This window comes from Neopelma chrysocephalum, unplaced genomic scaffold (assembly GCF_003984885.1).
Source record: "Neopelma chrysocephalum unplaced genomic scaffold, ASM398488v2 Primary Assembly neopelma1_43, whole genome shotgun sequence".
In the NCBI taxonomy this organism is placed as follows: domain Eukaryota; kingdom Metazoa; phylum Chordata; class Aves; order Passeriformes; family Pipridae; genus Neopelma; species Neopelma chrysocephalum.
In genome coordinates this window covers 14,236,813-14,256,965 of record NW_020897702.1, presented here as the reverse complement: position 1 = coordinate 14,256,965, position 20,153 = coordinate 14,236,813, and the positions used below count along the sequence as shown (strand labels likewise).

Sequence of the window (20,153 nt, the reverse complement as noted above, 5' to 3'; positions counted from 1 at the left end):
AGTGCAGGTATAAAAGTCTGTCTAGAGAATCAGCTCATTGCATGCAGATTTCCCCAAGGGAAAACCCTCTTGTGATCCTTAAGAATAATATGAAGCTGAGGTGGGAAATGTGCTCTAAATTATTACATTCCCAGTTTTAGATAGAGGAAAAAGCACGCGACCTTATTGGCTACAGCATTCACGCTAGGCCTTGCATCAAATATGAAGATTTTATGGGACTGAGCATTAGAATCCATGATGGCTTGAAGGTACTTTTCATCTTCCTTGCTTCGCTTGCCACTCACTCCCACCATTGGCTGGCTACAGCGAGTGATCGTTGCTTGACTTTCTGGGTGAATCCATGACAAGACCTTTGAAAACAAATGGGAAATAAATGAAGGAAAAATGGGATTCATTAAACCAGTGAAGTGTTTCACCTGTAATGGCTTGGTCTGGGATTCCACCATGTATTAGCTGGTTCCAGAAGGCTGGATTCTACTAAATCATGACTGAATGAAAGAATTAACTCTTCTGTCCTTATTCATTCTTGTGGCATTCCCAAAGTTTGAACAAACAAAAGGTGACCAAATAATTTAAGTTTGACTTTTAAATATGATGCAAACTGTTTTTCTGGCTGTTGTGTGAGTCACTATGTGGGCAATGTCTTACTTTATGTTATACCATGTCAAAGTTAAGTACTTTAGGAACAGATAGAATTTTCTACAAACTTTAGAAGTAAACTAGTACATTTTCAGTTACTGCTGAAGTAATCATCATAACAGTGTATTTTGTCTTAATTTCATTTAACAAGCATTCTCATCAGGAGTATCACTAAGTATTCCTCTATTCTGAAAGTCAGAGTAGGCCAGACAGTTGTAAACAGCCCAATAGGGCTGCTTTGTGTTTCTCAGGAACTGAACGGAGATTTGGTCTGAGTTGAGCTAAATTATCTTATCTTCTCATTTTGGTTTAGTCTACATCTCTTTCACAATAGTAGTTCCAGCAGATACTGCTGCTTTTCTAAGTCCTCAAACGTGTTGCTGTGACTTTTATTATCCATTGACCATTTATTGGCTCCCTGGAATCTACTCAGCCTGATCTTGGTATTATTTATTGCCCAAAGGTGGCTTCCTTTGTCCTACTCACTGGTATGCGTCCTCTTGATCTGAAAGATGCTACTCTCTTTAATTCTTCATCGGGAATGTTTACAGGCACAGCTAGAATGGCAGGGTATGTATCACAAAGCTCATAGCGCTCATTAATCTTGGTCAGCCTCCAGCTTTCATTGGGAATTCCCTAAAGAGGAAACAACAGCACGTTACCAAATGAGTTGCTCTGAGACCTCAGCACAGTCAAATCCCCAGACCTGAAATTCAAGGCAATTTTTGTTAATGAAGGACATTTAGGGCTGGCACCTGGGAATGCATTATCTTGGTAACTTGCATTTCATGCCTCTTCCCGGAGAGGTGGATATTTTGCTCAGGTCGCTGAAGAACAGGGAAACTAGAATACTCCAGGCAGGGTCACCTTGGCAAAGGAACTGTGGAGGCCACAGATGATCCCCCTGAGTGCATCTTTAAGATACCTCCTGGTCTCATCATGGGCTCACAGGAAAGCCACGAGCAGGACAGAATGTGTGACCAATTTACCTCTCTCTTGGCACTTAGCTCAAACGTGGTGGGTGAAACTGGGGATGCAAAATGGAGATACCAGACAGGATGGAGGGGAGGGGAAGAAGGGAGAACAGGCAGTAAAACACCCTCGAAAAAATCAATCTGTTTTGGGCCTTGTTGAGTGTTTGTGGTACAACTGTGGAATCCTATAAAAACACCAAAAACTTAATAATTTTATGTCTCTGGCTGCATGACTGTATGTGATGTGCAAGTCCCATGTTTCTGCTAGACTAAGATCTCCTTTTGTACTAGCATGGCTTGGGCTGGGAGAGCAGGGAAGCTACGTACACACACATATCACTGAGTTCGGTGTGCCCTGATGGGGAAGCCACTCAACAGCTTCCCAGACAACAACCTTCAGGTAACATCTGAAGCACAATGGGGAGGATCCTGATAACCTGCAGACTTGGTTTGGCTGATGCTGGAAATGAACAGATCAACACGGAGTGGCTGGTACAGTGTGCCTGCAAGGAGAGATTTAAACAGATACTTGCTGCAGCAGGGGTGAGCACCGACACAAAGCATCTCTGTGGGGAAGACACATCTGCTGCTTTGAACATGGCCAGACTGTTCAGCACAGAGTGTGTTTTAGGGGAACATCAACTCTTAAAACAATACATGCTTCTGTTCTAATAAACAGTACTTCATTTTAAGGAGAGTGGTGGGACAGTGATTACCACTGTAATGGCTCGCACAGGAAATAAATGACAAATCTAACACAAGTCAGACGAGCTGTGGTAATTATGCCTGACCCACACAGACTGCAGCCGGTTCACCCTCACAGCAGTGAGTCATGCTGTCAAAAGAGGTCATGGTTAAAAATCTGAAGGGAGGACAGACCTTCTGTCTAATACCAGTCACACACTCTGCTTGTGAACCACCCCTCTGCTGGGGCCCTCCCTGGGAAGGAAAGGTTACTACAAGGAATCAGCAGAGCTGCCAGGATCATGAATACCCCAAAACCCTAAAGGAAAGCTATTTTTGGCAGTCTGAAGCCAAAGAATTGGCAGAAACAGGCATCAAGCAATGTGTATACACAGTCCAAGCTTATTGACTGAAGATGCTCAGTCTACCTGCTGGGTCCACCAGCTCTGCTGTCAACCAGGGAATAGCAAGGCTCTTGCTCTTAGCTGTGCATCAGCTGTAAACAAGCTGGTTACTACCTGGAAGTGGACTAATGGCAAATTAGTTCTCAGTCCTGTCCTACTAAGTACATGCAATGGATCAACCAGCAAGACCTGGGGATTTCACCTCCCCCAAATCTGAATGAAAAGTACACTGTCAGCACAGTCTTGGCAAGGAAAATGGGAGCTGACAAGCAGCTACATTGAAAAAAGGCTCCTTTTCATTCTGCCCTGCAACTCTACCAGTGCTCACAGAGAAGATTAAGCAGTGGGCACTGCAAAGCACCCTCTGCACAGTGCTGGGCAGAATAGCTTCAGCACACACTGCTTGGGCCAGAACTGAGCTCTAAAGCTCTCCAAAGCTCTAAGACTTTCAGCTGTCACACTGATAAATTTGCAGAAAATCTTTTCTCTGCAATAGCCCAGACCAGAAAAATCCATGACAAGCCCCCAAAGAAAGAAAAGATGCCATGTGTCAGCATTCAGATTTCCTTCGAATCATAGGGAATGTCTGCTTTTCCCCAGCACAGGAGCCTTGAATCACAGCACCACCCAAAATGCTTTGGATTCAGATCGTGACTTTCTCTAAGGACTGGAAGCAAACAGAAATAAGCCAAGTGGGCTAGAAGAGAAGCTGAATTTGCATCTTCCCAGGACGTTTGCCATAACGCAGAGTAGCTTCTGCATTTATTCGTGCTCCTTCAGATTTGCCCTTTCTCCAGCTGGAATCAATAGAGACAGCTAAACGTGATATAAAGCACACTAGTATTTCCTCATCTAAGATGCATTTCACTGCTTCCTGGTAAGTTTTAAGCACCCAAAAGCCTACTATCAAACCACACTGTTACAGATATAACTCAAGAAGCCTCTGCAGGCTAAGGAATGGCTCTGGGAGCTGCCTGCCTGTGCACCTGCAGGAGGAACCAAGGTGTGCCTCGCTAACAGCAGGCTGTGATCATTCTGAAGCTGCTAGGGCACACAGCTGTTGGGTGTCCACATTAGTCACCAAAGGCTGCTGCAAAAGGTCTGTCTTCCTCAGGTAAAATAATGCTGCTAGCAGACCCTGACTTTAGGGGAATTCACATGTTTGGTGGCTGCTAGAGGGCACACCAAGGAAGGCAGCACAGCCACATCCACAGTCATAAATTAAATGTTCCATGAACATTCTCACTGAGACCAGCTGAAACAATGCACCTCACACCCGTGCTATTCAACTCATTTATTCTCCAAACAAGATATAGTTTGTCCAAACTGCCTCCTGGTGATCCTCAGCTTGTGTCAGCCTCTGACACATGGCTAGGTTTAACAGCAGGCTTTGCAGCCCTCCCTCTTGGCTTGCCTGGCCAGGAAAGTCTCTACAGAAGCATCCTCTGAGGCAGTGAGTACGAATGTTCAGCCTAGTAGCTAGTTAAATCTCAGCTATCTTTTTTTCTGTGTTAGTCAGTAAATAACTGGTTTGTACTCTCAATTTGCATACATTTTGCTGGAAGAGTATCTTTGTGCATGGCTAAAGGTGCTCAAACACACCCAGTCAAAAGAGGGATGGTAACAGCCTGGACTGAAGCTATGCCTGGAACTTGCAATGAAGGTGCCCCAGTGCTTGGGAACACTCCTTACAACTGTATCATCTAACCATAGAGACACAGCCTTTGTGTCATCTCCACACACAAACTAGACTTAGTTTCCCTCTGGATAGTCATTTATGCTTTATTTTAATGACCTGTGCTCAGTTATCACTTAATTTACGCACATTGTAGAAGATGGAGTGTCTTCGTTTGCAGGGAAAAACTGCTGAAGCCACATCGACATGGCACTGAAACCACCACCTTGCAAAGCACGTGTTTAAGGTTAAGCACATGGGGATCTTCCACTGACAGGAAAAAAAATTATTTCCTTGCTGGAATTACACACAGTCACATCTCTCTATGGGATCCAGCAGATCGACTCTGAGTTTAGCTATGTAGGTGCACCTTGATCTGCAGCAGGCAAGGCAGGAAGGGTCCTAAGTTACACACTAGCAGTGTCTCTCTCGAACTTGGTTTGAGCCATGAGATACCAGGAAGCTGAGCACATTGGCTGAGGCGCATCGCTACACCAACACAGGACATAGCTGCATAGCCAAGCTGGTCCCTCTGCCATGTACTCAGCCCGTGTTGTGTCCACTTAGCACAAGAGAGCTCTGATCTGTTCTGCAGTAGGGACATACCTAGCATAAGCAAGACCTCAGTTAAACCATGGGACATTTAACAGCTCAATTCTCACTCTACTCCGCCACGTTACACCCAGCAATCCTCTGTAGGATGCTGTTCTCATGCTCTACCTTCCCCACTCTGCTTGTATACTAATGCTGGGCATTTCTTTTACCCTCAAAATAGGTCAGTTCTTCTGAATTACTAGTTTCTACATGTTTTCTCTGAAAGCAGCAATCACAAGCCTATACTGTGGCTACCTGGTAGATATGACCAGAGCATAGGATTGGACCAGAATGACTTCTGTAGGGAAACATTACACATTTCCTGCCTCACAACCCCTTGTAATATTTTCCAAATGCTCCCCACCTTGTTAAGGAAAATAAAGCTTTAAGTTACTCCAAAGGCATCTCAAGGCCTTTTGGTTTCAACTGAGTCTTATTCACTTTGCAATTCTGTTTTAAACTCTGCAGCCTGCATGTAATAAAAATCAGGGAGCAATTTCAGTTTTAAATTTCATTTGCCACATGTGATTCTATTTACCAACTAAATCTCAAATCTCTCTGAGTTCCTTTTGTTCTCTACAGGTTGTTTATTACTCCCCATAGTTTTACACAATCACAGATTTTTAATATATTACATATTTCCATCTTTCCCAAGAATGCTAACAGAGAAGTCAAGGGTTTACTGAGTATCTTTTCTAATTGCTACAGTTGCTATCATATCAACACACTTCTATTAATCTTAATGAAAATTATAATAAATAAATCATACCACACACAAGCTTGCCACATGCACCAGTGTAGACCACAGACCCTAGTCTATATGTCTTTTCTGAATTCCTGGTAGTTGGAGTTTACTTTTGATCCACTCCCCTCTCTCTGTGACCCTGCTTCCACAGGAAAAGACTGACCTGGCCTAAGATATACCAAGTTAACACCATACTGCTGGGCTGCTTATGCCCTAGGCCAGCTCTTCTATAACAGTTTTTAAACCAATTCCAAAAAAGTCCTGCTGACCGTGCATATGTCCTGCTTTTCTACTTCTGATCACAATTCACAGAGTCAGTGACATTATCTGATTTGATGATACCAGTTTTGTTTCACTGTTAATGAATGCCCGCTGCCATTTCAGGACATAATCCTGATTTACCGTAGTATTTGTTATTGCTTTAGCAGAATCTGGTTGGATTAAGAAAAAAGGCTAAGACATTCACACAGATAAATTGAACATCCATAGTTATAAATACTAGAATTAAATAAACAGACTGAAATACCTAAAAGTTTTGGAGGGGACATAAAGCATCATGCTGCAGGACCCAAATCAATCTAAAAAAAGGGATGAAATTCTCCTCCTAGCCACATCACAACATAAACATCTACTGCAGTAGGGTTTGTCTCTTCTTCAGCAGCTGGCGTTAGTCACTTTTGAAGATAAGCCACTGGAACAGATGGATTGCGTGATCTGGAATGGTAGTGACTGTGGCCCATCATGGTTAAAATTCAGATAGGCTGTGGCTGCAAAATGTCCTGATTTGGGTTCACTTTTGCAGTTACCAATGTAAGGAAATGACCAAGGGCTTCAGCACCTGGACATTAGTCTGGTTTCTTGACATAAAAGCAGTCAGGCAAAGTTTTTCCTTTCTACTCAAAAATGATACAAAAGCAGCACAGCACAACTACACAGTGCAGTAATGTCTCAAGTTGTCATGTTTTACACACAACAGTGCTACCTCGTGTGACAAGAAACAAAGACACCATGGCCTGGTCTCATTTTCTTTACAGAAAGGCCACGAAGAGCTGCAAATTACATGCATGCAATACACGTATCCTTTCACCACGTAACCAAACTCCTGCCAAATTTAAGGTACACCAGATCACAGTATAAAAACACTAATATGGACAGATAAGTTTCTATTATAAAAAAACGACATGGCAGGATTAAGAAAGTAGAATAATTTACTTCGAAATTCACAGGGGTCACCCTTCCTCCTTTCCAGGTATTGCAAGAATCTCTTTGGTACACCTGTTTAGTTAGCTTGGCTAAGCGAATACTGTGCTTTTCAGTGGAGATCTTTAGTTGTTACTCCAAAGTTCTCAGACCTATGAAGAAGCATCTTGCCCAAATAGCTTGGGCAGCAGATCCTTGTCTATAAACAGATCTTTCCATAAAATAACCACCAAGAAAGAGGTAAATTCTAAACAAAGCAATAATCGCTGCATTATCTGGTCTTGTAGCTAAAGTTGACCTTACATACCATATGATTACAAACGACTGGATTTTGTCTCTACTAGGATTTTGGATTGCGGCACCTCATTGCAAAACATACGCTTTTTGTAATGAAGGCAGCGTACAGAAAGATACAGTAAGATACATCTCACTTTCAATTAGCAGCCTAGAAGCCAGTGATCTATCTTAGGCAGCTATTTTAGGAGCGAACAAATCACCCCCTACAGTGAAGAGCTCTCTCCCCATCTGTTAATGACAGGCCTACATAACCAATTTAGAAGGCATGCCCAGCTTTTAGAAGACTAGAGCTAGAAAAATGAGTCCTTACATTTTGGATGCCAGAAATCAGATGAACAGCTAGGCTAGGACAGAGGTCTGGGTTTGTTTCATTGTAAGAGAATGACACAAATCTTTAAATTACATGGCTTAACATCTCTTAATTTAACAAAGGAAAATTGCTTTTATTGGCAGATCTAGATGAGACAGATGTTTACTGTGTCCAGGGCAAGCGTGTCACCAAATTGAGCTCTTTCCTCTACTTGAGAATTTTATGACAGGAGCAATTCCATTATAAAAACCAAAATTCTCTCATCTTGTCCCCCAGGGAGGACCGCTCAAGCTCTTACCACAGAGTACCTAATTGACAGCCTGTCACTTCATGATCATAAAGACATTTTGACCAGTCTACTCTGGACACACTACAACTGTGTGTTCTACGCTATGGTAAATTGCAAAACTCTCTAGGTTGATTCCTATGCTGATTCCGTATGATAATAAAGGCATTCTACTCTTAATTTTTTTCCTCCCAAGTTCATGTTTAAGACAGGAAAAACTGGAAAGAATTAAAACTGATACAAGCAAATGCTGAGGTGTGAAACTCAGCATTGTACCTACAAGATGCACCCTCCGTTCCTCACTGCCAGCAGCAGCTGATGACCAAGACAGAGCATTTGCTTTTTCTACTGAAGGCTGAAGTCAGCTCTCTGCAGCCTGAGCCAATCTCCATCAGTGGATGCTACTATCTCTAAAGCTGTAGTGCTGTCATCCATCACTGCAGCGTGGAGAACAAAACCCAGCCTGCACAACATTTGTCAGCAGCATCATTATCCACTCCACGTGACCTGTAACTGTATTACTGCACAGAGCCTCACTTCTGAAGAGTAGAGAGCATGTGGCACAATACCCACCTGTCTTCTGTACTCCCAAGTTGGGTCATACACTTTCCATCCATTTTCTGGGAAAACCTCTTTGTACTCAAATGCAAAAAGTGGCTGAAAGAAAGAAAATTTACCATTAAGAGCCCACTCAGAGCCCATTTAAGGATGTTTCATATCTCAAATACTAATTCATGACTGACCCTTCCTTTTTTCCCACTGCACTTTTTTATTAGGGCTTTGTGAAAAAGATTAACCCTCTTGCTGTATCAGATAACTCGTACAACAATGTACTTTCCAATACACCCCTGATCTTGCTTGTCTATTACCTAGTACTTTATGAACAAAAGGAGTTTATTGTTAAAGAAAGAAAGAAAGAAAAAAACTACTTGGACAAGAATTCTCTTACATAATAACAAACAGTTCCTTTCAACCAGCATTTGAAACAACAATTGCAGCGTCATAACATTACAGAGCAGAGGAGTTGCACTTCAGATTTGGGGCAGTGCAGTCATCATTAGCTGCAAACCTCTGAGGGATGTCACATCGCTTTGACGACTTTCCCTCTGTCACAAGGCTTCATCGCTAAGTCATTCTCCACGCATGAAAGAATCCAGCCCATGGTAGTAGTAGACTTTTCCTGTTTTCTATATGATCTAAACTCCTACCAACTTCAGTTAAAAACAGACTTAAAACCCACTTCTCCTCCTTCAAGAAAATGTACCCCATGTGAATGCTGTACCAAGTAGAAGGACAGAACGAGACAGTTTACTGCCACTCTGTGTCTTTTGGTAAAAACTGAAGAGAAAACACTTACCAGGTTATTTGAAACCGGGAAAGCATATTTCATTAGATTCTCAAATATGGACCGTCTAGTCCTCCCTTCAGGCTTATGAGCAAATCGCAAGTTTCGAATATCCTAGGATGAAAAAAAAGAGGGACATCAAGTTGCAAATTTCTGAACCACTTCAAAATTCAAAGAAAATCCAAAAGCCAGAATTCAAAATAGGGTCATAGCACAATGCTCCTTCTAGTACTGATTTAATACTGTACTTGGAACACTTGTACTGCAATGCTGGGCTTGGCTTAGTGGTTGTCTGCAGACTCCAACAGAGCCTGCTCCAACTGCAGAGGAGCCGAGGAAGTGCACAGGTGTGCCTGGTAGCAGCACCTTGCCTTCACATGAAGCTCTCTACCTGCTGAAAGTCTAGGGGACAGCCCTGCTAAGGGACAAGCTGTCTCTGATCAGCAGGACTTTGTGAGACGGACCTCCTAGCTCTCACCAAGCTCTCATGCCAAGTTGTGCCAAAGGACCACTGGAAGGGTCTGCCTCACAAAGTACCTCCACAGAGCTACTGCATGTAGGTAGCCCAAGCCCAAGCCCAAGTCCAGCCAGCTGGGTGCAAAGCATTCAACATCATCTCCCTTTAAAGCTTCCGTCTCTCAGAGCACTCAAGAAGATGTCTTGAAACCGAGAACTCCTCCTTCACACAGCAGTAGTTTCCTCAAAGAGTTGTAACCAAGGACCTCCTTTCCACACTCATCTACAAAACCAAATGCCAAAACTAAATAATGCATCTCTAAGGTACTAAGTTCTTCCAGCCAAGCTCGCAACTCAAACACTTGCAGTAAACAGTTTAAAAGCCACCAGCAAGAAATGAGCTATCAAGTTCAAGCATATGAAGATAGTAGAGCAAGTCAGAAAATGAGATAAACAGATAAAGACTTTGCATCCTCACAAATAGAGATTACGCGATTGGTCTCAGACAGAGAACATTTCAGGATGTCTAAAGCTGTATCTGCACCTCTTTGTTTTTGCACTGAACTGCTCTGCATATCCTAGGCCAAGCAAGCTGGCATATATACATGCTACAAAGGGCCAAAACACTCATCATACAGTTTGTGCCCGAGCTTTCCACCCAGGCAAACAATGCAGTTCATTCCAAACTTGACCACGTGTTCAAATTTGCATATAAACAAAATGGCTGAGGACTAGGAATCCAGATCAAAACAGGGAACAAATTAGCTTGCCAGCACACGCACCCTATCCCTATGATAGCCAGGGTGGATTATGACTGCAATAAGACGAGGGAGGAGCTGGATGATCTGGTACAGACTGCATCAGCTGGTCTTGACTCAGCACACCCACAGCCTGGCAGTCTGCTTAGCTTCCTGGTACCTCCAAGTCACAGCAGTGACCAGACTAGTTTGGGACTCCTTTTCCTTCTGCTCTTAACCAGCAAGTGGCATCCTCTTAGCCTTCAAGGGCTCTGACAAGAGCTTTAAGCAGTCCAAGACCTACAAGGTTCTGAATTCAGCTCTTCCTATGTGGCCAGTGAGGCAGGCAGAGCGGCCATGCCCTGGTGAACAGCAGTGGTATGGATTTAGGAGGGAAGATGGGGGCATTATCTGCTTCGTGGGTATGTGGTAAGCAGACACAAGAGGCAAATTGTTAATTTTTATTGAAATTTGTATTACCAGTTATTCCAAGGGCTCTTGAGAGGCACAAGTGAAATAAGTACTACCTTGAAAGAAATGAAAGAACAGCCTCGAGGAGGACTGAAGGCTACTTGCCAGTCCCTCACCACAAAGCACAGCAGCAGGCAGACATGAGCTAATGATTTAGGGGGAAACGTGCTCCTTTCTTGCTCTTGAAATGCGAATGAGAGAAAGGCATACGTACTGTATTCCACAATAACTGCAGTCTACCTGGAATAGTATGATGGGCAACCCTGAGAACTGCATTAGTAGGATGCAGGCCTAGGTTTCCCCTAGAAAGAAAAGCCACTGCCCAGCACAAAGACTGAATAAAGGTTTGTATCTTGTCTTGAATGACTGGTACTGGAGATACTGAAAAGTACTTTTAAAATCAGATGGTTTTTGATGCCTGTGAAGTCATACTGACTGAAACATTTTGCAGAACTTCCTACAGTACTACAGAAAAAACCTGTTAAAATATATGTTCCCCTTTCCCTGCTGTAAAACACGGTTAAGAGTTTACCTTGCATACAATCTCCAGTCCATAGGAATTCTCACCACGACTGGAAGCACCTCCAATTTTCTCCACTCTGTTGATTACACCTAAAGATGCATCTAGGACAAAAGGAGGGTCCTGTAGACAGTTGAAATTTGTGAGTTTAAAAAGGGGAGGGGGGAAAATCCCCAGCTCCTGCTCCCTTATGTCTATATTTTCAAACATACAGCTACATTTCACACAGAATTACTCTCAAAGAACACCTAGGTGTAAAGATTAAATAGCTAACAAAAGCAGATTATTTCAAAAGCTTACCCGTTCCATGCTTTTAAAATACAGTCTATAATTGGTAACAGTAAGGGTTCCTCTGATTGCTCCAGTGAAGGGGCAGATGTAAGTAACATCCTTAGCTTAAAAAAAAAAAAAAAAAGGAAAAAAAAGTTGTTGATTTCATGGTTTAAATCATGGGAGAAAAATTATGACAGCAATCATATTAGGGGGTTTTACTTTTCAGATCATGACATTAGAACAAGCTTCATCTGGGGTTCTAGCCTAGAGCCTTGAGCTAATATGCAAGTTTCAGTTCTGTGGAGAAAGTAAGAGTTTGAGTAGAAGTAGTATCATGACCCAGAATCCTACATTTGCACAGAAGTGCTACCCTGTAAAAAAGCCAGTGCTTGGCTGCAAACTGTTAACTCTTACTGCCACTAGCTGAGAACACCATGCATGAAAAGAGGAGATGACTTCTGCCTGGATGCATGCCTCTGAAGCTGACAACAGTCTGCATAAAAGCTAAGGATTGTCCCCAAGCTGGTTTGTGCCACCTAGGACAGGAGAAGGCAGTTCTCCTATATGTGGTTTTCAGGGTGCTTGGGTCTTCCACACACCCTTGCATGCAGAGTCAGCCCTGGGATGAAGGCCCTCCTGCTGAAAGCCAGCAGAACTACAGTGATTTGCAGCAACCATGAATCTGTATAACACCCAACTGCTGGTGATTTTAGGTCTGAAGTCAGCGATCAAGTTACTCTGCAACAATTCAATTATTTTTGAGGCTGAGTGATGGTGACTCAAAACAGTCCCCTTCTTAAAAGGCCTCAAATGTTTCTCACTTGTTTCAGCAAAAGGCTGGTTTTTCACAGCAAACACCCCTCCTAACTGCCTTTCTGTTTTACATCAATTAAAAATGCCAAGATTTAAGTTGTTCCCTCCCCACCTCTGCCGTCTATCACGTCTTCTGCCACTAAAGCAGTTGGCTGGCTTTAGTTGTGGCAATGGTTTATGCTGTCACCAAGAAGTAATGACACCCCTCAAAAACACAGAGGAGATCCACTGACCAGAGCTGCCAGATCCATGAAAGAACTCCCTGGATCATCCTAGATAACCTCAAGCCTCTGGATCCCATGGGACCCACTGTGCAAGGGCTGTGTCAGGAGGACAGCTCACCTACCCTCCAGGTGACAGCCACCACGCACATGAGGTGCGAGGCTACTGGGGCATCAGGATGGGGACCTTAATTTCTTCTACCTTTATCTCATGAGATTTAGCCTGGAGGGAGAGAAAGAGGGAGTCTGCCTTACTCCAGGGCTCTGGCAACTCATATAACTAAATCATCCTCATATCAGCTCTGCTTCAGCATAGTCTTCAACAACTCTCGAGATCTGGATGTGGAGAAGGATCCTTAAAATATCAAAAGTGATATAAGAGCAAAATATGTAGCACACAATATCTGGTTAAAAAGAAATAAAATATATATACATGCTAGTAATTCCATTATTTATTTATTTATTTATTTATATACATTTACATGCATTTGTTTGAAGGACAATTAAACACAAAATGCTTCTAGCCAGTCCTAATTAAACCAAGTGTTTCATTAGTAGCTGATTATTAATCACTTCTTTTCAAAGACTAGTTTGACAGAGATTTGAAAGCAGACTTGTGACGCATAATAAGGGTAAGGGCAGCCTGCCTGGTTTTTCCACTAGAGTTCCCATTATTCAAAATGTAATTCAAAATGTTTAAAAAACCCCCAACAAAATCTACTAATAAGAAAAGCATGCATTTACATCTGAAAAAGAACAGGATTTCTGAGTAAATAGAAAAGGTGCTAGAAAAATGTTTTGCAGGTAAGGAACCCCAGGCATGATCTCAAACACTGGCCTTGCCAGCTTGTAAGCCACATCACCTTTCACATTTGCATTTTATTAGCTTGGTTTCCTAAGGAAACAATTTTACTTAATTACACTGTGCATGTACACGTGTACCTACACACATGGCTTGTCTGACCTTAACCCCTTCACAGCTGTATGATTTCAGCAGTCTCTACCCGATAAATAGGGATCTCCAAGGCATTAAAATGCTTCACTGTTTGTGAGAATGGATGCCAGCTATAACAGAGAGGTTGTAGCAGTGCTAGCACCAAGGGAAAGTCTATTAAGCTCAGTCTTTGGTACATATAAGAGAATACCTATGGGAGAAAGAAACTGAAAACCAGATCTACTAATTCCCTTGCTTGTGGAATCCCTGTCTTTTACAGGCCAATCTTACCCTACATTATTGGGTTAGCTAAAAATATTTTTTATTTCCCTTCCCTGTAAAATACAAAAGGAATTACATTTGCCTTTCTTGACACTTTTAACAGGAAACAATTATTGCTGATGAATAACAAATATTTCCTTTTTGCTGCCTTTAACTTCTTGCTGGACCAGGCAGCTGCTGTTTGGGCTACTCCAAAAGCCACCCAGTTTTACAGATTTATATGGCTCATCTCATCATTCGTCAACAGATAAAACACTGGAAACTCTGATCTCTTAAACTATTCCCTAGGAACCCCCCAAAATATAGTCCTGCTGTCAGAGCTAACTGTGTCTGTGGAGCGAGTTAGATATCAGTCTGCAGTGTTTGGTTGGAGTTCCAAGTCCTTAGGAAAGAGGTAGAGAAAAAGAGTAAGCACTGAGGTGGATTTTTTTGGGTTTGGGTTTGTTTGGGTGTTTTTTGCTTGTCTTTATTGTGGTGTTGGATGTGGGTTTTTTTGGTGAGGTATTTTCAGTTGTTTTGAATTTTTATGTTTAGGACTGAAGTTGCACTGTTCCATATCATTTTAAGAGGAAAGCAACATGGCAAAGAAGTGAATGAAAAATCTTTCCCAGAATCAAGAGGCTTACTCAAGCTTTCAGACTGGAGAGCATCAGCAAACCTGATGCATGGCAGAACGTCTGGATTAAAAAAAAAAAGAAAAAGAAAAAAACCATCCCCGTATCACAGCAAGTTCCCTGCAAAAGCACCGTACCCTTTCCTGGAGTCCATGACAGAGATTTGACACAAATTGTGTGTGTCAACTTAAGAAGTTACCCTGTGGCAAGGACAACTTGAAACAGTCGATCCATGTCCTCTCAGGAGGCAAGAAATGCAAGGCTGTACAACCTACCTCATCACTCATGCTAAGGTGCCTTGAATTGCTTTGTATTTGCTACGTGCTAAAAGGAGACACATAGTTTACCTTGGTCCCTCTGATGTGCAATAACTCGACTAATGAAACAACCTGATCATGGCTTTCAAAACATCAGCAATTTGCTCTTGTTGGTCAATGACTGCCAAGGTATCTTGCTCTATGGATATTCTATTTGGTCAGCAAATAATAAGGAATTTCCTCTTCACATACCCATGTCTTTAATGGTTTCCCCTGGTAGCAAAGGTGGCTCTTCCATTTCAGCCAATTTATTAGTCTCTCTCAGGACCTAGGCAAAAGACACAAGTACAAACAGAAATTCATTATGTTTTCATAAAGCAAGAAGTTTACACTTACCTGCAAGGGGCCAACGATATCAAGGACAATAAATTATTCAAAGACCTTGAGGTACTGCCTAAGTGTTTGACCCTCTTCAGAGGTCAACACTAGGCTCTGTGCTTTGGCAGCACACTTCCCAGGTGTCCTTTCATGCTTCAACCTTCTCTTGCCCAGCCCACTATCACAAGTTGAATTCTCTCACAGTTACGTCCAGAGCCAAAGGAACCAGTTCCTTTCCCAGTTGAAGTGATCAACTATTACCACAATGCTATCAACTGTTCAGCAGAACAATTTCTAGTGTACACTGAGGAAAGTTGAAAAGAACACCTTGTCACACCACTGTTTTCAATGAGGGTCTGAAAACTGTGAAAGTCCTGACTTGGATCAGTTTAGAAAGGTTCTGTTTTGATAGGCATGTATAGGAGGTACAGTTTTAATTTTCTGGGGAGTTTTTGGCTGCCAAATGACCCCTTCTCCACCTTCCTTTGGATTCAAGTTATTCCACAGGGCATGACTTCTCACACAAGTGATTGCATTTACGCAAAGGTTTTCACAAGGACAGCTTCTATCATGAACAGATGGACATTTTAGGAAAGCACGGCTGTAACTATGAAAGCATAACCTGAAGTCTAAACCTATGGTAAGAAATAGGAGAGAAAAGCAAATATAAGTGACCAAGATTAAGGCTAAGTCTATGTGGCCCAAATGCAGATGGATTTAACCATATTCTCCATGCCTCAAACTGGCCAAATGACCACAAACACAGCAGCACACTGCTCAACCTCTTAACGCAGATAGAGAGCAGGTAAGATAGTTTAGACTTCTCCTCGTGCTATAGAAACCACAAAACTTGGAATTCAAAGCTGGCATGTGTCCCACCTCGAGAATATAGGCAGAGGGAGCTGATTGCTGCTCACAACTGAATGTGCAGGCTCATTCTCAATCTCTTTAACATTATGCAAGGAAACATAAAGCATTGTTTCAATTTGATATCAGGAAATCCCTGCAAAGAAAATTCAAAGACATAGCCCAAAGTGGCATTCTAGAACCTGACACATCTGTGGTCAACTTTCATGTAGGATCAAGCCAGAGGGAAAGCCTCTGGAAATAAAAATTCTCTCAACTATGCAAAAAAAAAAATGGAAACAAAACCCTAGGAAAGCCCGCCACAATAAGAGCACGTTCCAGCATTTTCACACAACAGATTGATGCATAGATGAAAAGATTAACAAGATCAAAGCCTTCTTGAGAACAAGATGTACATTTTAAAAAATGCATTCAAAAGGCTTTTGGAAAAAATTAATAATTAAAGTGAGTGCAGTCTCAGCTTCCTAACGGGAACCTCACAACTGCACCCACTTAGGCCAAGCTTTACCAGGGAGGCTGCCAGAGCAGTCATACTGGGGTACACAGGATGAGTAAGGAGAGGTCATCATTGTCAGAGCTCACTCTGGCAGCAATTTGCAGGAAAGGTTCTCCTCCCCCACATCAGCAATACCAGTAAAAACAAGGTTTTGATGGTATAACGAGCAGAAGTCAATGTTGAGGACTTCTTGTCAGCACAGCTGTGTTGGCCAAAGATCACACAACCCATCAAAGCCCTGACTGAGGGCCTCCCCAACAAAAGTCTGTGATGTAGATCTACTCTCAACGCCTGTGTGTCTAATTTTCCGCTTGAGTAACTGCCTTGAAATTAGCAGGATAACATCTGGATTATGATAAATGAGATGGAGGCTTCTGGCTAATTAGTCCATAAGTGGTGGTCATCTTTTTGGCTTTTTATCTTGGAAGGACATTAGTGAAAATACACTGCATTCAGAACATGATCACAGCTTCTTTGTGAAGGTCCATACCCCACACAGGCAGCAGCTGCTGCGAGGAACACTTCGGTCAACAGCTGGACTCGCTGCTCTCCTGCAGAAGTCAGCGGGAGCGTCTCCAGCAGTAAACATTTGGGAGACTGGATTATATCTTAAGCCAAAACAAACATAAGGTAAGATACATAGAAAGCATTCAGTATGACAAACATCTGCCACAATGGCATAGGTGGGCAGAGCTCAGGTGGGTTTTAAACACTGTACTGCAGGTGGAGGATAGACGGAGGGAATAGGCAAGCAGTATGAAAGACAAGGACCTCCATGTCAACAACATTCTTTACACACAAGATTGAAAGCCTTTTCAGTCTAAAAACTAGTTCTAAAACCCATCTGCTCATTCACACTCTCTGAAATGTGGAGTCCCCAAGGTGAGAGGAAAGGGTTAGTGATCCATACCTACGCTCACTTCAACACAGGGCAGCAGACGGATGGCTTCCTGGAAGCACAGCACTTCAAGGTCAGCCTCCATGTCCCCTCATCCCTTTTATTTTTCTTTCTTTTATTTTTGCTACATATTTGAGGACTAAACTGATTTTCACCATCCCGTAACTGGCCTCAGCCACATGACCTACCTCAGGTAACAAAGCACTGCCTGCCTCCATGATGCCTCCAAAGTCGGTGCAAGCATGTCACACCTGGATAACAGTATCCTTCCCAAGAGATTGAGACAAACATGGTCAGAAAGCCAAGGACAAATGCTTCTCTGTTGTGTTGGTCTTGCACTATCTGCTCAGCTCTAGACCTTGAATGAGTCTAGAGTTGGAACATGAACACTGGAAACCCATCCTGGCAGAAACCAAGAAATTAATGGTAGGCATTTTCCTGAAATCCACCTCCATCAATGGCTCCTTAAAATTGGTTCGGGGAAATACAATCTGTGTAGGGCTGAAAATGCAGGAAGCAGGTACAGCAGAAGATATCTATGGCAGCACTGAAGGATGTAGGCTGGCAGGAGAGAAGAAAAGTGGGTGGCTAAGAAAAAAGGAGTTTTGGAAAGAGATCAAGGGGAAAGAATGGTATGGGACAAAGCACATGAAGCTCTGAGATGATGTCAATATCATAGATGGACCCCTTGCTCCTTATATGACTAAACAGATGACATGAAAAGCCCTTCCATCTTACTGCCATCCTCCTCTCCCCCTCAAAATTCAAAAATGGTTCATTAAACTGTGAGCAAAATCTTTTTTTGTACATTAGCCTCTTTTCAAGACTCTAAAAATAACACTCCAAGGCCCAAATTTAGCCCTCTGCAAACCTTGCAAAATTAAATTAGGAGCGCCAGTAAGGCAAAGAAGCAGGGAAGGGAGCCAGGGACACAACTGCAGCAGCCTGCCTGCAGGAGAGTGATGGCTGGCTGCTGATACATTAACGCTATTGAGGCAGGTACCACATATATCTGCAACAGAATATGCCACCTCTGTGTTGCCTCAGGTTTTTAAATTGTTCTGTGGGAACAAAACCAAAGAGTTCTTAGAGATCTGCAATGAAGGTCACAGCCAGAGCTGGGCAGAATCAGCGTTACTTAGGAATAGGACCACAATGACGTAGAGCCACACACTGGCTGTATCTGCCACAATCATCACTAGATGGTTTCTGTAAGAAACAGATACAACCACCAAAAACTGGTAGACTACACTTTCTGAGCCCTTTCTAATAAAGAATGGTGTGAAACAAGGCTGCGTTCTCGCTCCTACCCTATTCACAGTCTTTTTCAGTATGATGCTCCAAAGGGCCACGGCAGACCTCGATGATCAGGACGGTATCTACATACGATATCGTACTGATGGAAGCCTATTCAACCAAAGGCGACTGAAGGCCCATACTAAGACCCTTAACCATCTTGTCCGGGAGCTACTCTATGCTGATGACGCCGCCCTTGTTGCCCACACAGAAGCAGCTCTGCAGCGTTTAACATCCTGCTTTGCAGAGGCTGCTGAGCTCTTTGGGCTGGAAGTCAGCTTAAAGAAGACAGAAGTTCTCCATCAGCCTGCACCTCAGGAAGTCCCCCACCATCCCCACATCACCATCGGCCAGTCAGAACTCAATTCAGTCCAACAGTTTAATTACCTAGGCAGCCTCATCTCCTCAGATGGTAAGATTGATGGGGAGATAGACAACAGGTTAGCGAAGGCATATAGTGCTTTTGGAAAACTCCATAAACGAGTATGGCGTAATAAACACTTGAAGAAAAGCACCAAGATCAGTGTTTACAGAGCCATAGTGTTGTCTACTCTTTTATATGGTTCCGAATCATGGGTCATCTACCGCCACCACCTGCGTCTCCTAGAACGCTTCCATCAACGCTGCCTCCGTACAATCCTTAACATCCATTGGTCAGACTATGTGACCAATACATCTGTTCTTGAACAGGCAGCAATTACGAGTATTGAGGCCATGTTGCTGAGAACGCAACTGCGATGGGCAGGGCACGTCTCTAGGATGAAGGACCACCGCCTCCCTAAGATCCTGCTCTATGGTGAACTTGCCACTGGCTGCCGCAAGAGAGGAGCTCCAAAGAAAAGATACAAGGACTCCCTGAAGCAACAACTCAGCCTTGGGCATATTGATCACCATAACTGGTCCACTCTGGCCTCTGTGGAGGAGCAATTATCAGACTGGGAAAGATACAAGAAGTGGAGAGAGCTGTATGGGAACTGAATGGACTATGGATTTTAAACACATGGAATGGACTTTCTCACCACGGACTGACTGATGTCTTCCCCAGTTTTATTGTGTTATTTGTTCCCACTGTTGTACCCCTGTTTGTCAGTGGTTTTAATGAAATTTTGATGTACCCTCCATTTTGTCCCTCCTTCTCCCTCAGGTTTTCCCGCCTTAACTTGTTTACCTCCTTGTTCTCCCCTGCTTTCCCGCTCCTCTGCTGCTGATTGGCTACAGCTTGCCGCAGTGCAGAGTGAGCTCTCATTGGCCCTTTCCCCTAGTTACTCCAAGGTTACACCTACCTCTCCCTTACCCTCCAATCACTGTTTTCCCTGGGTTGTCAATCCCATGCTCCTCCCCAGTTCTAAATCCTCCCCTCAGACCTACCCTATTTAAGTCCCTGTTTTCCCTGAATAAATTGGCATTGCTTCCCCGACCTTCAACTGTGTCCTGACCCTTATTCGCAGTGCCGCGTCCCTATTCCCTCTACCCTTCGGGCCGTGGCA

General features: G+C 43.1%; 1 protein-coding gene across 2 annotated transcripts in view; it reads right to left on the bottom strand.

The window, feature by feature from the left end:
- Positions 1–20,153, bottom strand: part of MTMR2 (myotubularin related protein 2) — a 66,633-nt gene that overhangs the window by 11,208 nt on the left and 35,272 nt on the right. For both annotated transcript variants that reach the window (XM_027677377.1, XM_027677376.1), the window contains exons 3-9: positions 14,984–15,059; positions 11,638–11,732; positions 11,350–11,460; positions 9,166–9,267; positions 8,382–8,465; positions 1,126–1,275; positions 162–350 (exon numbers count right to left, since the gene is read on the bottom strand). In XM_027677377.1, coding sequence (XP_027533178.1) covers positions 162–350; positions 1,126–1,275; positions 8,382–8,465; positions 9,166–9,267; positions 11,350–11,460; positions 11,638–11,732; positions 14,984–15,059 — 807 coding nt within the window. The remainder of the gene's footprint in view (positions 1–161; positions 351–1,125; positions 1,276–8,381; positions 8,466–9,165; positions 9,268–11,349; positions 11,461–11,637; positions 11,733–14,983; positions 15,060–20,153) is intronic.